This window comes from Phycodurus eques, chromosome 13 (assembly GCF_024500275.1).
Source record: "Phycodurus eques isolate BA_2022a chromosome 13, UOR_Pequ_1.1, whole genome shotgun sequence".
Lineage (NCBI taxonomy): Eukaryota > Metazoa > Chordata > Actinopteri > Syngnathiformes > Syngnathidae > Phycodurus > Phycodurus eques.
Genome location: NC_084537.1, coordinates 3,825,880 through 3,838,881, shown reverse-complemented (window position 1 = coordinate 3,838,881; position 13,002 = coordinate 3,825,880). Strand labels below are relative to the sequence as shown.

The 13,002-nt window shown below is 44.2% G+C and overlaps 2 protein-coding genes across 4 annotated transcripts in view; one reads left to right on the top strand and one right to left on the bottom strand.

The window, feature by feature from the left end:
* The window catches only part of pfkpb (phosphofructokinase, platelet b), a 96,318-nt gene extending 88,363 nt beyond the window's left edge, over positions 1-7,955 (top strand). For all 3 annotated transcript variants that reach the window (XM_061693266.1, XM_061693263.1, XM_061693264.1), the window contains 6 exons: positions 362-526; positions 2,114-2,175; positions 5,610-5,721; positions 6,294-6,393; positions 6,468-6,573; positions 7,085-7,955. In XM_061693266.1, the coding sequence (XP_061549250.1) occupies positions 362-526; positions 2,114-2,175; positions 5,610-5,721; positions 6,294-6,393; positions 6,468-6,573; positions 7,085-7,241 (702 nt within the window). In that variant the 3' untranslated portion in view covers positions 7,242-7,955. The remainder of the gene's footprint in view (positions 1-361; positions 527-2,113; positions 2,176-5,609; positions 5,722-6,293; positions 6,394-6,467; positions 6,574-7,084) is intronic.
* Positions 7,956-9,587: 1,632 nt separating this feature from the next.
* On the bottom strand, positions 9,588-11,648 carry LOC133411470 (frizzled-8-like). Its single transcript, XM_061693900.1, has one exon. The coding sequence runs from the start codon at positions 11,580-11,582 to the stop codon at positions 9,837-9,839; it is 1,746 nt and encodes a 581-aa protein (XP_061549884.1). The 5' UTR covers positions 11,583-11,648; the 3' UTR covers positions 9,588-9,836.
* Positions 11,649-13,002: the final 1,354 nt, after the last annotated feature.

Sequence of the window (13,002 nt, the reverse complement as noted above, 5' to 3'; positions counted from 1 at the left end):
AGATTACAACTTTTTATCCCAACTAAATATGGTGGAGCCTTGAGAATTGAGTTTAATTTGTTCCGTGACCATGCTCGTAACTCAAAGCACCCCTTGTTCTAATAAAGATAATGTGTTCTCTAAAAAATATGTATTTGTTATTGTAACATTAAAATGTTTTACCCTTGGAAATGGGCAACTTTGTAATTCCTATGGCCTCTAAGCGTACAGTTTAATTGGCATCTTTTGTCCAAGGGACAAAAGATGCCAATTAAAAATGGATCTTTTGCTCCACAGACCCAAAATGTTTGAGAACCCCTGCATTAATCCTCTTCAATTGGCTCCCTGTCACTTTTATGACGAATTATTCGGTTGTTGGCAGACGTGCGATCGCATCAAGCAGTCGGCAAGTGGCACCAAGCGGAGGGTGTTCATCATCGAGACCATGGGGGGCTACTGCGGCTACCTGGCCGCCGTGGGCGGGCTGGCAGCAGGCGCAGACACAGTCTTCATCTACGAGGAACCCTTTGACATCCGAGACCTGCAGGTACAGTACGTCCTGAAGGAGGTCACATGTTCTGTGGCGAGTCATAACAATTGACTAGGGATGTCCCGATCGCATTTTTTTTGCACCCGAGTCCGAGTCTTTGATTTTAAGGATCGGCCGATACTGAGTCCCGATCCGGGACTACACAAAATATTTACCAAGAACATATACATGTATTGTACGGGCCATTCACAAACACGCACACTTAAAAGGTCTATCTTTTTTTAGCTCTAAATTTGATGACACAGATAAAGATATTGAACATGTACAGAAAAATGTGTATTGGTCCAACTCAGACAACTTAATTATCATACATAATTAAACAAAACAAAACAAAAAAAAACAGGAGGGAGTTTTTAACATAGTATTACCAAATACATGAAAGATACCCATATGGCATGAATGCTAATAGAATGTTAAGACTAAGGAAATTACAGATCAGTGCGCAGAATGCTTAATAATATCTCCATGATGCATTTCTGCATTCTATTTCCTGGGATGCAAATAGCACAAATTCGGTGGAATGGCATATAAGATTTAACATAGAATAGGGGATTGCTCATGTATCTTAAGGCAATAATGACCATCCATGCAGCCAAAGACTTGGTGGGATACAGCACGTGCGTGACTCTGCTCATCTACAAATGACACTGATAATGACCACAAGCTCGCTTGTCACAAAATAATTCACACTTGTTAAACTTATATTTTAAGTTAAGTAATTCGAATGTGTCACAATTGGTAACGTGTCTGACGTTCTATCAACTGTTACTGTTCCATTTGGCAATATCTTAGTATTTTTTTAAATTTATTTTGTCACTTTATGGCGTTTAAAATCTCTGAAAATGAATAAAACTGATCTTTTCCAGCCGATCTCGATCAGCTGAAAATCATGTGATCGGATCGGGACATCCCTAGAATTAACCAATGACCAAAACCCTTGTATACTATATGTGGTTAAAATATGATAGCAATCGGGGGGAAATTACTGTAGGACAGCTGGTAATTACCCTAAAATGGCCATTTCAAAACAAAATGGCAGACTTCCTCAGTCTTTCCGGGCATGACTTCCTGAGACTTTTTTGTCGGTCTACACTTGACAGACATGTCTACCAAATTTCAGGTTGCTAAGTCATACTGGCTCCTGAATTTTCAAAGAATTTGGAGAATGCTGGAAAATGCCCAAAATTACCGCAAAATGGCCACTTCAAAGTAAAATAGCAGACTTCCTCTGTCTTTTCAGGCATGGGTTCTTAGGTTTTTTGGGTCGGTCTACTCATGATAGACATTTATACCAAAGTTCATTTTGTTAAGTCAGACTGGCAAGGGAGGCTGAATTTTCAAAGATTTCAAAGGACCCCTGGAAATGCCCAAAATAACAGTAAAATGGCCACTTAAAACCAAAATGGCAGACTTACCGTCTTTTCCAGCATGGCTTATTGAGACTTGTTTTGTGGGTCTACCCATGATAGATATACTACCAGATTTCAGGTTGTTAAATCAAATTATCTTCAGGGGCTGGATTAAAAAAAAAATCTGGAAATTTCACAAAGCACCTCACGTGTTTTTTTGGGGGTTTTTTTTCAGGGTAATGTGGAACATCTGACAGAGAAGATGAAGACTAGCATCCAGAGGGGTCTGGTGCTCAGGTGAGTGACACAAGAGAAGGGAGTGTGCCTTGCTTGAAAGGGTTAGGAAAGGCTGCCTCATACTATTTTCTTGTTTAGTATCAAATAAACTGAAATCCTTTGCAGGTGAGAGTGGGTGTGCGAACTGTAAGGGTGTTAAAAGGGGTGCATAAAGGCTTAAACATTAAACAGTTCTGGTAAAGATTCCTTAGTCTATTTACTGGTATAGAAATCAAACAATGGAAAATAGAGTCACTGATGGTGTAGTGGTACACTCGCCTGACTTTGGTGCAGGCAGCGTGGGTTCAGTTCCCACTCAGTGACGGTGTGAATGTGAGTGCGAATGGTTGTCCTGTTCTATATGTGCCCTGCGACTGACTGGCGACCAGTTCAGGGTGTAGTCCGCCTTTCGCCCGAAGTCAGCTGGGATAGGCTCCAGCGTCCCGCGACCCTAACCAGGATAAGCGGTGTTGAAAATGGATGGATGGATGGATGGATGGAAAATGGTGTACCTGGGAAAGGGGGGAGCGCCTTCTGTGTCAAGGTGTTAAATGGAATGCGTAAAACAGGGATACTCAAGTACAATCTTAAAGGGCCCCATATAATTTATCCAATGGGTCATAGGGCCATTTATTGAGGTCGCTCAGGCCTCATGCAATAATACTGTAGTATTGAAAACAAAATATCCTTTTCATTCAAAACAACAACAAAAATACAAACTACAAGAGAATCTAATTTCCATTTTGGCAAATCAAAATACATTTTATTTTGTATTATGCCTGTATAATTCTGCAAGAAAATGCGCACCACTTCTGGTGCCACATTTGAGCTGATTTAGCAATCGATATACGGTACTTTTTACTAATTAAACTAGGCAAGGCTAGGCTATACACAATCAGGATTTTTGGGGCCGATCACCGATCAGTGAGTTTCAAAAAAAAGATAACCGATCACCGATCTGAAATCAAGATGGAGCAATGTGTCTATTTAAATTACTTGTTCATTTACTATATATACTTGTGTACTGTATACTGAGTATGTTCACAAGTATTCTCTAGCATTTTAGACAAAAGGTAAAACATCAATGACCTCTAGGGGGCATTCAAGGATTGGCCACTGACATAAGTTTAAAGTTCGATCAGGTCAAACCAACACTACTTGAGACAGAAATAATGGGTGCAAACTTATCCATCCATCCATCCATCCATTTTCTGAGCCGCTTCTCCTCACTAGGGTCGCGGGCGTGCTGGAGCCTATCCCAGCTGTCATCGGGCAGGAGGCGGGGTACACCCTGAACTGGTTGCCAACCAATCGCAGGGCACATACAAACAAACAACCATTCTCACTCACATTCACACCTACGGGCAATTTAGAGTTGTCAATTAACCTACCATGCATGTTTTTGGGGATGTGGGAGGAAACTGGAAAACCCACGCAGGCACGGGGAGAACCTGCAAACTCCACACAGGCGGGGCCGGGGATTGACCCCCGGACCTCAGAACTGTGAGGCAGACGCTCTAACCAGTTGTACACCGTGCCGCCGGGTGCAAACATATTGTAATTAAATTACTTTATTGTAATTAAATGACTTTACGTTAAAAAATACTGTTAATGACATTCTAACTAACGTTCTCACTCTCCCGACTATATGGATGGGTGTTGTCCAGTGTTTGGTTGTTAGCTTTTCCCTTTCCATGCTACATTGCTTGAACGTGGCATGCTCCGTGTGTACATTCTTCAGGTGCGCAATTCAAATGAGTTGTGTTGAAGCATTTAGATGACGTTCCCTCACGAGGTACTTTAGTTTTGCACAGATTGTGAATGGCTTTCGTGTTGTCTGGCTCAAGACACCGCCAAAAAGTGCCACGCTGCCGACATGTTTTTTTTCACCGACAAGATTTTAAAAACTTGATTGGCTAAAAATAAACTAGCTTTTGGATTCAAACATACTCAACGGCGACGCGGAGTAAATGTCTTTTGCGGAGCCAATCAATGATGTCATTGATCGGATCGGCGAATTATGATATTAAAGCTGATTAGCCGATCTGCATAAAATGCTAATTATCGGCCGACACCGATCAAGCCGATCAGATCGGCGTAAAGTCTAATTAACAACGTGTAAAACACTCTAATAACCCATTCTGCTGCACAAGTAATGGCTAATGCATACAAGGCACATACAGTATGCTTGTGTGTTGCAACACACTTTTTCATTGACAGCCACAGCCGAAGGAAATCTCGAAGCGCCGCCGACACATTGCATTTGATTCTTGCAGCATCCACTGTGTATTTTACATTTTTACAACAGACAACCCTGGCTTTTCTCATATTGAGGAGTAGGAGTCATGATAATGGGTTGGTCAACGGTGCACTGCACTGTGTAAGTGCAGTTTGAAAAGGCCTTTAAACAGTTCAAGGGCCATAAATAGGTGGCCAGCAGGCCGGATGATTGGGAAAGGCTGCCTTTACTAGTACAGTGGAACCTCGATATTACGGACCCCGTTATAATGGATATCGGCTAAAACGGATCATCGTGACCGAACAATGTTTCCATTTGTCACTTAAACTGCCATTGCCAAAGTCTGTTAGTTCAAGAATTGGCCACTGTTATTTACTGCAGCTGTGGCGCAATACAGAGCAATACAGAGAATGGGAGTGACGCATTTCCACATCACAGATATACAATATATCTAGATCCAACCATAAGACATGCCTCTTGTGCCTGTGTGGTGGCCATGTTGAAGGTGGCACAGTTCCAGGCCATGGTAATGATGGTTCTATCCATTGTCTATTGTGCATAGAGCGCTGCGCAGAGAGAGAGCGGCATGTTAACTCTAAGTGGAATATGAAACACAAGTCTGGAGTCTGGAACATGTTATTGTTGGTACAGTAACAGTTTTTTTTTTGTCAAGCTGTTCATCTGTGGCAATGGATTTGGAACTAGGAAGCACACTAATTCCTCGCGGCTCCTGAAAACGACATGTCTATGAGTACTGTACGTCAACAATGTCACCATGACCAAGAACACCAGTGTGGTAGGGTTGGGTAAAATATTTTTAAAACTTTTTAAACATCTTCAAGCCTTTTATTATTTATTTACAAAAACTTTGTACTGGACTGGGCATTTGGGCCACGAAAAATGTACGAAACAATAACTTTGGACTGTAAAGTAATATGGGGGCAAATTACATGAAAAAAGAGTGCTCCAATGTATCGTACAATCGGCTGTAACGGACGACCCCCCCCCCCCACACACACACACACACACCCCACCCCAATTAGTCCGTTATATCAATGTTCCACTGTACAAAAAATCGTATAAAGCAAACTTAATTACTGGACAGGGGCGTGCCATCTCTTTTGGGATGTTCGAAGGAGGGTGCCCATCTTAAAAGGCGTGCGGTTGTGCGTGTGTGTATGTGTGTGTGTGTGTGTGTGTGTGCGTGCGTGCGCAGGAACGAGAACTGCAATGAGAACTTTACCACTGACTTCATCTATCAGCTCTACTCTGAGGAGGGTCGAGGGGTGTTTGACTGCAGGAAGAACATCCTAGGACACATGCAGCAGGTACTGTACATTTAGTGGCTGTAAAAAGTTTACACTGCCATATCCAAAAGTCAGGTGTTTATCATATAAAAAAATGAAAGCAAGATCATTTCAAAACTTCTTACACCATTATTGTTACCGATAAGCTGTACATGTTATTTGAAAAAGAAAATGTAATCTTTTCGAGAGAGGGAGTAAAAATAAGGTTACAAGACCATCTGAACTTTATTTGGGGTAAATCAGATGAACTGTAAATGGTGGCAAGTGTGTGCTGACTCCCATTTAACATGAGTTAGAATACGATTGGTTCATTCTAAACACAGCCACATTCCCAGTTATAGGCGGGTGCGCACACTTATGCAACCTCATTATCTCAGTTGTTAATTTTTACTATCTCGCAAAGATTTATTTTTTGTTCAACTGAGTTCTACAATGTATAGTTTAAATCAAGGGTAGAGAATGTTTTTGAATTGCTGATCTTGGTCTCATTTATTTATATAAACAAATTCCTGACATTTGAGCAGGGTTGTGTAGACTTTATATATGCACTGTATACACACACACACACATGCACGTTCGTCTATGTTCCACAGGGTGGCGCTCCCTCTCCCTTCGACAGAAACTTTGGCACCAAAGTGGCGGCTAAAGCTGTCCAGTGGATCACAAGGACCATGAAGGATTCTTACAAAGGAGGTAAAACATGGAGCAAATGTTACGCGTCTCTCAGCATGAACTTCGAAGCTCTGATGTTTTGTCTTTGGTCACAGGCCGAGTGTTTGCCAACTCTGAGGACAGCGCCTGTCTGCTGGGCATGAGACGCCGAGCCATGGTGTTCCAGCCCGTGGCGCAGATAAAAGATGAGACTGATTTTGAGTAAGAACTATCATTGTCATATTATTAGGGACCAACTATGTGGTTCAACATGAAATCTGGAAGGCAGGAAAACAGGAACAGGAATAAATAAGCACAACATTTTAGAAGAAATTCAGACCAAGATAGTTTCACTTAGCGACGTGAAAATTGCTAGAGTCAGCTGGTAATCTATTATGAATAGACCCACAAGAAAGACTCAAGAAGCCAGGCTGGAAAATACACAGGAATTTATTCAAAGATGAACTTGTCCAAGACGAACTCTTTTTATAAATTCAGCCCTGAAGCCGGTTTGACTTGGCAACAGGAAATTCGGTAGCTATGTCTATCATGAGTACACCCACAAAAAAGTCTCAAGCGCCAATGCTGTCACAGAAAAGACAGGAAAGCACAGGAAATCTGCCATTTTGGTTGGAAGAGGCCATTTTAGGCCTTCAAAGACTAAATTTACATGATGGCCAAGTTTGACACCTCCGCCAAAACAGGAAATAAGTCCTGTCCCTTTCTGTCTCAGACACAGGATCCCCAAGGAGCAATGGTGGCTGAAGCTGCGCCCCTTGATGAAAATCCTGGCCAAGTACAAGACGAGCTACGACGTGTCCGACTCGGGTCAGCTGGAGCATGTCACTCGCTTCCGGGCCAAAGAGGGCGACGCATCAGCCGCCATCTGAGCATCCCATTGGCTGCTGCGAGGTTAGCCTTATTGAACACGAAAAAAAGCAAAAACAAAAAACAAAAAAATCTGGAAAATTATAGAAAGTCACATACTGTTACTCTAACTTATTGCAGATTCTAATATATCATTTAAATATGCACTTCGAATGACGTACTGTATGCAGCACTTTTTCCTTCTTGTTGTTTTCTCTTTGTTGTCGCTAATGTCACAAACGTGTGTAAAACTGTGCATTTAAAGTGTGTGTCCTTTTTGTGTGCACGCGTGTACGCTGTATTAAAGCTTTGATTGTCTTAATATTTGACTCTTTGTCACTCTCTTGCCTTAAGCATAACGCCACTGAAAATGTTCTTAATAGTTAGTGCTCATTAGTATAAACTGGAATACTGTAGTTTTTATTAAACACACGAAGTGACGCCATCGGCCAATATCTGCTATTACTGTGAAAAGATTTGTCCTGGAGCGCCTGCTGTTTACCTTTTAACCACTAGGTGGGAGCAGAATACAACATTTTTACTGTAATTAGTGTATTTTCTTGTTTTTAATGTGGATTTTGATCATGTATACTATTACAATATATATATTTGACACACCCAACACTTACGGTTAATAGGTATGAAGATATTTAGATACTTTTTAATAAGATAACTACAGATCATAAAAAAGTGCAGTTTGTTAGTTGTCATTAAAAAAATAACTGGTGACTTTTTCTGTGGGATTTTCACTCTTATTAAAACAAACTGTACTTTATCACTCACAACGTGGTGGCATTGTGTTATTATTGACTGTAATTGTTTTCTTTAATAGAATTTGAGGTTGTACAGCTGACAAAATGTCAGAAAAAGACTATAGATTTGTTAAAATGACAAGTTACTAAATGAAAAACTCACTGGCCACCTCATTAGGGGATCCTATATACAGAAAATCTTGACGTTCCAAAGCTCATATCGTGATTTGTTTTTATTTGAAACTGTCAGACATTTAATACGATTGGACGCGAAAATAAAATGTGAAAAAAATGGTTCTGTAAATCACAATATTAAACATTTTCACATTAATAATTATTATGTGACAGTGTCAATCAAAAGTCAACATGCTCTTGTATTGGATGCCATTAAATGTTGTACCGAATAGTGGCCAGTGTTTTAGGACCATTTTTAATACTTTAAAGTGAACTTATGCCGAGATCAGCTGACAGGATTTTAGCCCCGATATTGGCCCGATTGGCTATCGCGGGCTTTTCCCCAGATCGGGCCTGACATATTTTGTCGGGAACGACAAAAGTAGTGACATGATCCATAACCCTTCAATGCCAAAATGAAACTTTTTTTATTTACTTCCGTGTTGTGTGACATATCAACGACAACTCTCCGACAGCGCACCTTGACGTCGACCAACAGGATTGCGTCTTGTGACCTCCCGTGCTTGTCGTCGTCAACATTTTTTCACGCGCACAAACCAATGTTTACCGAAGCTTTAGAGCACGATTCGACAGAACGCTGGCATTTTTACGTACAACCGTTAGTGCTAGCACTAGCTTGCGAGGCTACATAACGTTTTGTTGCCTGCTTGCGAGCCGTATCGTATTAAAAGTACGTAAACATATCTCAAGCAATCCCTGAATGAACGTCCTCTCCCGAACACCGGTGCACATTCTTCCTCATTTTGTTCTGTTTTTCATCCCCTCACAATACATTGGCGCGATCCATTGTTGTTATTGTCACCATGGTAACGCGTGTATTTAGTTGCGTTGACCGGTGACACGCCTTCTGGTTCCGCCTCTCCGACAATGTTTGCTTTGACGAGATAAAGCCCAGTGATCGTAAAAGACGGGATACGGTGGTATGGGAATACGTGTGTCAAGATTTACTCAAGCAGTAGTCTGACGTAGTGCAATCGAGAAAGACCAAATTTGTCTTGCAGCCTGACCCAGGCATTCAATGAGAAAGTCAGTGGTAAGAATTCAATTAAAAAAATGTTTTGTTGACTTTATTTGTTGAAATGTCATGATACTAAACACTCATTGTCCACTTAATTAGGTACACCGTGAGCACCAATACATCTGACTTCGTAAGGTTGATACAATGTTCAGTGTGAATCAAAACTGTTACATGTGACACATGCTGAATATATAATACTGTGCTGTAATTTAGAAGCAGTTGTTTTATAAGTACAATCGCAAAAATAAATAAACAGTGTGACATTAGAGCATCTTCGACTGTCAACCAAAAGCGAACATTGACATCTTTTATATGGACGTCATTAGATGGTGTACCTAATAAAATGGTCAACCACTCTTAACACTCAAGTCGACCAAAATGAGCAGAAGTCAGTGGGGAAAGAATTCAATAAAAGTGTTTTTATTTAATCAAAATAGACTCTTCTATCAAAGTGACAATTATACATATTTACATGATCTGTACATAATAATTATATAAATACCCTCTCTTCAGCGTGAAGCAAACCCGTAATTAGTCGCTTTTTAAGGCAATGTTGACCCTAGCCAAGGCAGGTAGGTGCCCCCCAAAAAGAAGTCAAAAGAGTCCAAAATCAAACCAAATAAAACAAAAAGTCCCCCGGTGCGCGTCCCAGCTCACACCCGGGACAGAGGCACCTGCTTGGGGAACGACACCGAGCTCCCGGTGCCGGACCTCCATGTGAGCCCGGTGCTGACGTCACTGTACATGGACCCCCCTCCCGCCGAGGAGGTCTTGCTCCTCCAGCAACATCTCGTGCACCACGTCCTCCACGAGTCCAGCGTCTTTCCGGACCAGACCCACACGCCCGACGTGATGCCCCCCAGCAGACCCATGAAGTACTTGAGCATGAAGACGGCGTAGTCCGGCTTGGGGGGTCGAGCCTCCGAGCGGTCCGAGGAGGATTGGGGGCAGCCACATTTGTAGCCCGCTTCCCAGGACTGTCGGTTATGCTGCTCGTAGATATAGCACGCCACGATGACGGCGGCCGGGACCGTGTAGAGCACCGTGAACACCCCGATCCGCACCATGAGCCTCTCCAGCTTGTCCGCCTTGGCCACGCCGCCGCCGCCCTGGCGCCGGATGACGCGGCGGATGCGGAACAAGGACACGAAGCCGGCCAGGAGGAACATGGAGCCCACCAGGAGGTAGACCAGCAGCGGGGCCAGGACGAAGCCGCGCAGGTTGTCCAGGTTCTGGTTGCCCACGTAGCAGATGCCCGCCACCGGGTCCCCGTCCACGGAGCCGAGCGCCAGCACGGCGATGGTCTTCATGCTGGGGAGGAGCCAGGCGGCCAGGTGGAAGTAGGGCGCGTAGCCGGCGATGGCCTCGTTGCCCCACTTGAGCGCGGCGGCCAGGAACCAGGCGAGGGACAGGATGACCCACCAGATGGACGCGGCCATGCCGAAGAAGTAGACGAGCAGGAAGACCAGCGTGCAAAGCGCGTGGCCGGTGCTGGCCCGGTGCGCCTGCTCAACGCCGTGCTGGCGCGTGCACGCCACCCTCTCGTGGCCCGCCGCCAGCCGCAGCAGGTAGCCGGCCGACACGCACAGGTAGCAGGCGGCCAGGAAGATGATGGGCCGCTCGGGGTACTTGAAGCGCTGCATGTCCACCAGGAAGGTCGCCACGGTGGTGAGCGTGGACGCGAAGCACAACGCCGCCCATAGGCCCACCCAGAAGGCGGTGAAGGCGCGCTCCTCGGCGGTGAAGAAGGGACTGTGACACGGCGACGCCGCGCACGAGTGCGCGTCTCCCGGCGGTGCGCACTTGGGCGCGGGGGCGCCCTGCACGACGAGCGGCTTGTGGTGCTTGTAACCCGGCTTCTTCCAGGGCTTGAGCGGCCGGTCGGTCGGCGGAGGCGGCGCCGCGCTGGTGGCGGCGGCGCCCCCGGTACTCTGACTCGGATCCTGGTTGTAGTCCATGCACAGCAGGTCCTGCCGTCCCTGCTCCGGAAGAAGCTCGCAGCTCATCCGGTCCGGCCACGGGAATCCAAACTGCCTCATGAGGGGCGCGCAGCCGGCCCTTGCGCGCTCGCACACGCTCCGGCAGGGCGGCAACGGCTTCTTGTACTCCTCCAGGCAGATGGGTGTGTACATGCTGCACAGAAAAAAGCGCAGGTCCGCCGAGCACTTGATCTCCACCAGCGCCAGGAACTGGTGCACCTCCAGGCCGGCCTCGTCCTGCGTGTCGTGGTGGAACTGGTTGGGCATGTACGTGTGGTTGTAGCCGATGCCCTTGCACATGGGCACGGAGATCTCCTGGCACTGCAGCGGCTTGGCGCCCCAGCAGCGGGAGCGGTGGACCGCCAGGGTGAAGAGGCACAAGAAGAGAGGGCACCACGCCGGGGGGGGCCTCCGGGACATGGCCGGTGGACGCGCCTCCTCAGTCCGCGAAAGAAGAACAAATCATGCCTACTCGCTTGTGCTTTGTGAGTCCCAGTGTGTGTGTGAGCTCGGTGGGCGGGCTGCAGCCTATTATATGCGAGGCAAGAGGAGGATACGCCCCCCCCAAGGAGGGTCCGAGGCACGTCAATCACACGAAGAGAGTTGCCTTTGGCAGCTTTGGGGTCCAATACACGCGCGCGCGCGCGCGCACACACACACACGCACGCACGCACAATGAATACAATCGGCCCATTAGTGAGGAATGTCATTAGCAGAGTCAACAGTGGTAATGAGTCAAAAAGGACAACAGTCACTCAACCAACGTGCTCAAAATGCAGAAATGATCATAAAGGATGCCTTTACGAACAGAATCATAACAATCTTAATACTACGCCTCGTAAATACTACGCCTGGTGAGTTCGTCTTTTCTCCATTCAAGAATAATTGTACTTTTTTTTGTTCTAATTTATATAGTATAGATTTTTTTATTATTATTAATCTATTTATTTATACATACCTATAATATATTACATAATTGATTATTAGGCTATTATAGAATGTGTTAATTGATACATTTTCTATTCATTATTAATTCTTTTAAATTATTATTATTATAATTATCAGTAGTATTAATAGTAGTAGTAGTAGTATTATTGTTATTCATATAGTATTATATAACCTTATTTATATGATTTATTTATTATATATAATGGAAATATAGCTTATTTAGTTTGAATTGAGGCGGCACGGTGAGCGACTGGTTAGCGCATCTGCCTCACAGTTCTGAGGACTCTGGTTCAAATTGCTGCCTGGCCTGTGCGGAGTTTGCATGTTCTCCCCGTGCCTGCGTGGGTTTTCTCCGGGTACTCCGGTTTCCTCCCACATACCAAAAACATGCGTGGTAGGTTGATTGAAGACTCTAAATTGCCTGAAGGTGTGAATGTGAGTGGAATGGTTGTTTGTTAATATGTGCCCTCCGATTGGCTGGCGACCAGTTCAGGGTGTACCCCGCCTCTCGCCCGAAGATAGCTGGGATTGGCTCCAGCACGCCCGCGACCCTTGTGAGGATTAAGCGGTACAGAAAATAAATGGATGCAGTTTGAATTGAGTATTTTATTCAAGAAAAACAACTCACTTTTTTCACACTGAATTGTTTTTCTTTTCTTTTCTTTTTTTTTTTTTTAAAGAAAAAAGTGATATATTCAGAAGGTAAAACAATCTTATTCTTTTAAAGAATATTTTTTTTAAAGACAAAAAAAGTCACATTTTTCACAGAACCATTGTTTTAAAAAAAGTACATTTTATCAACAGAAAAGTCTTATTTGCAGTATTTTTTTTTCACAGGAACATTGTCTGGAGGAATTAAATTTTCTCTAAGAAAAAAATATTTTAATAAGTA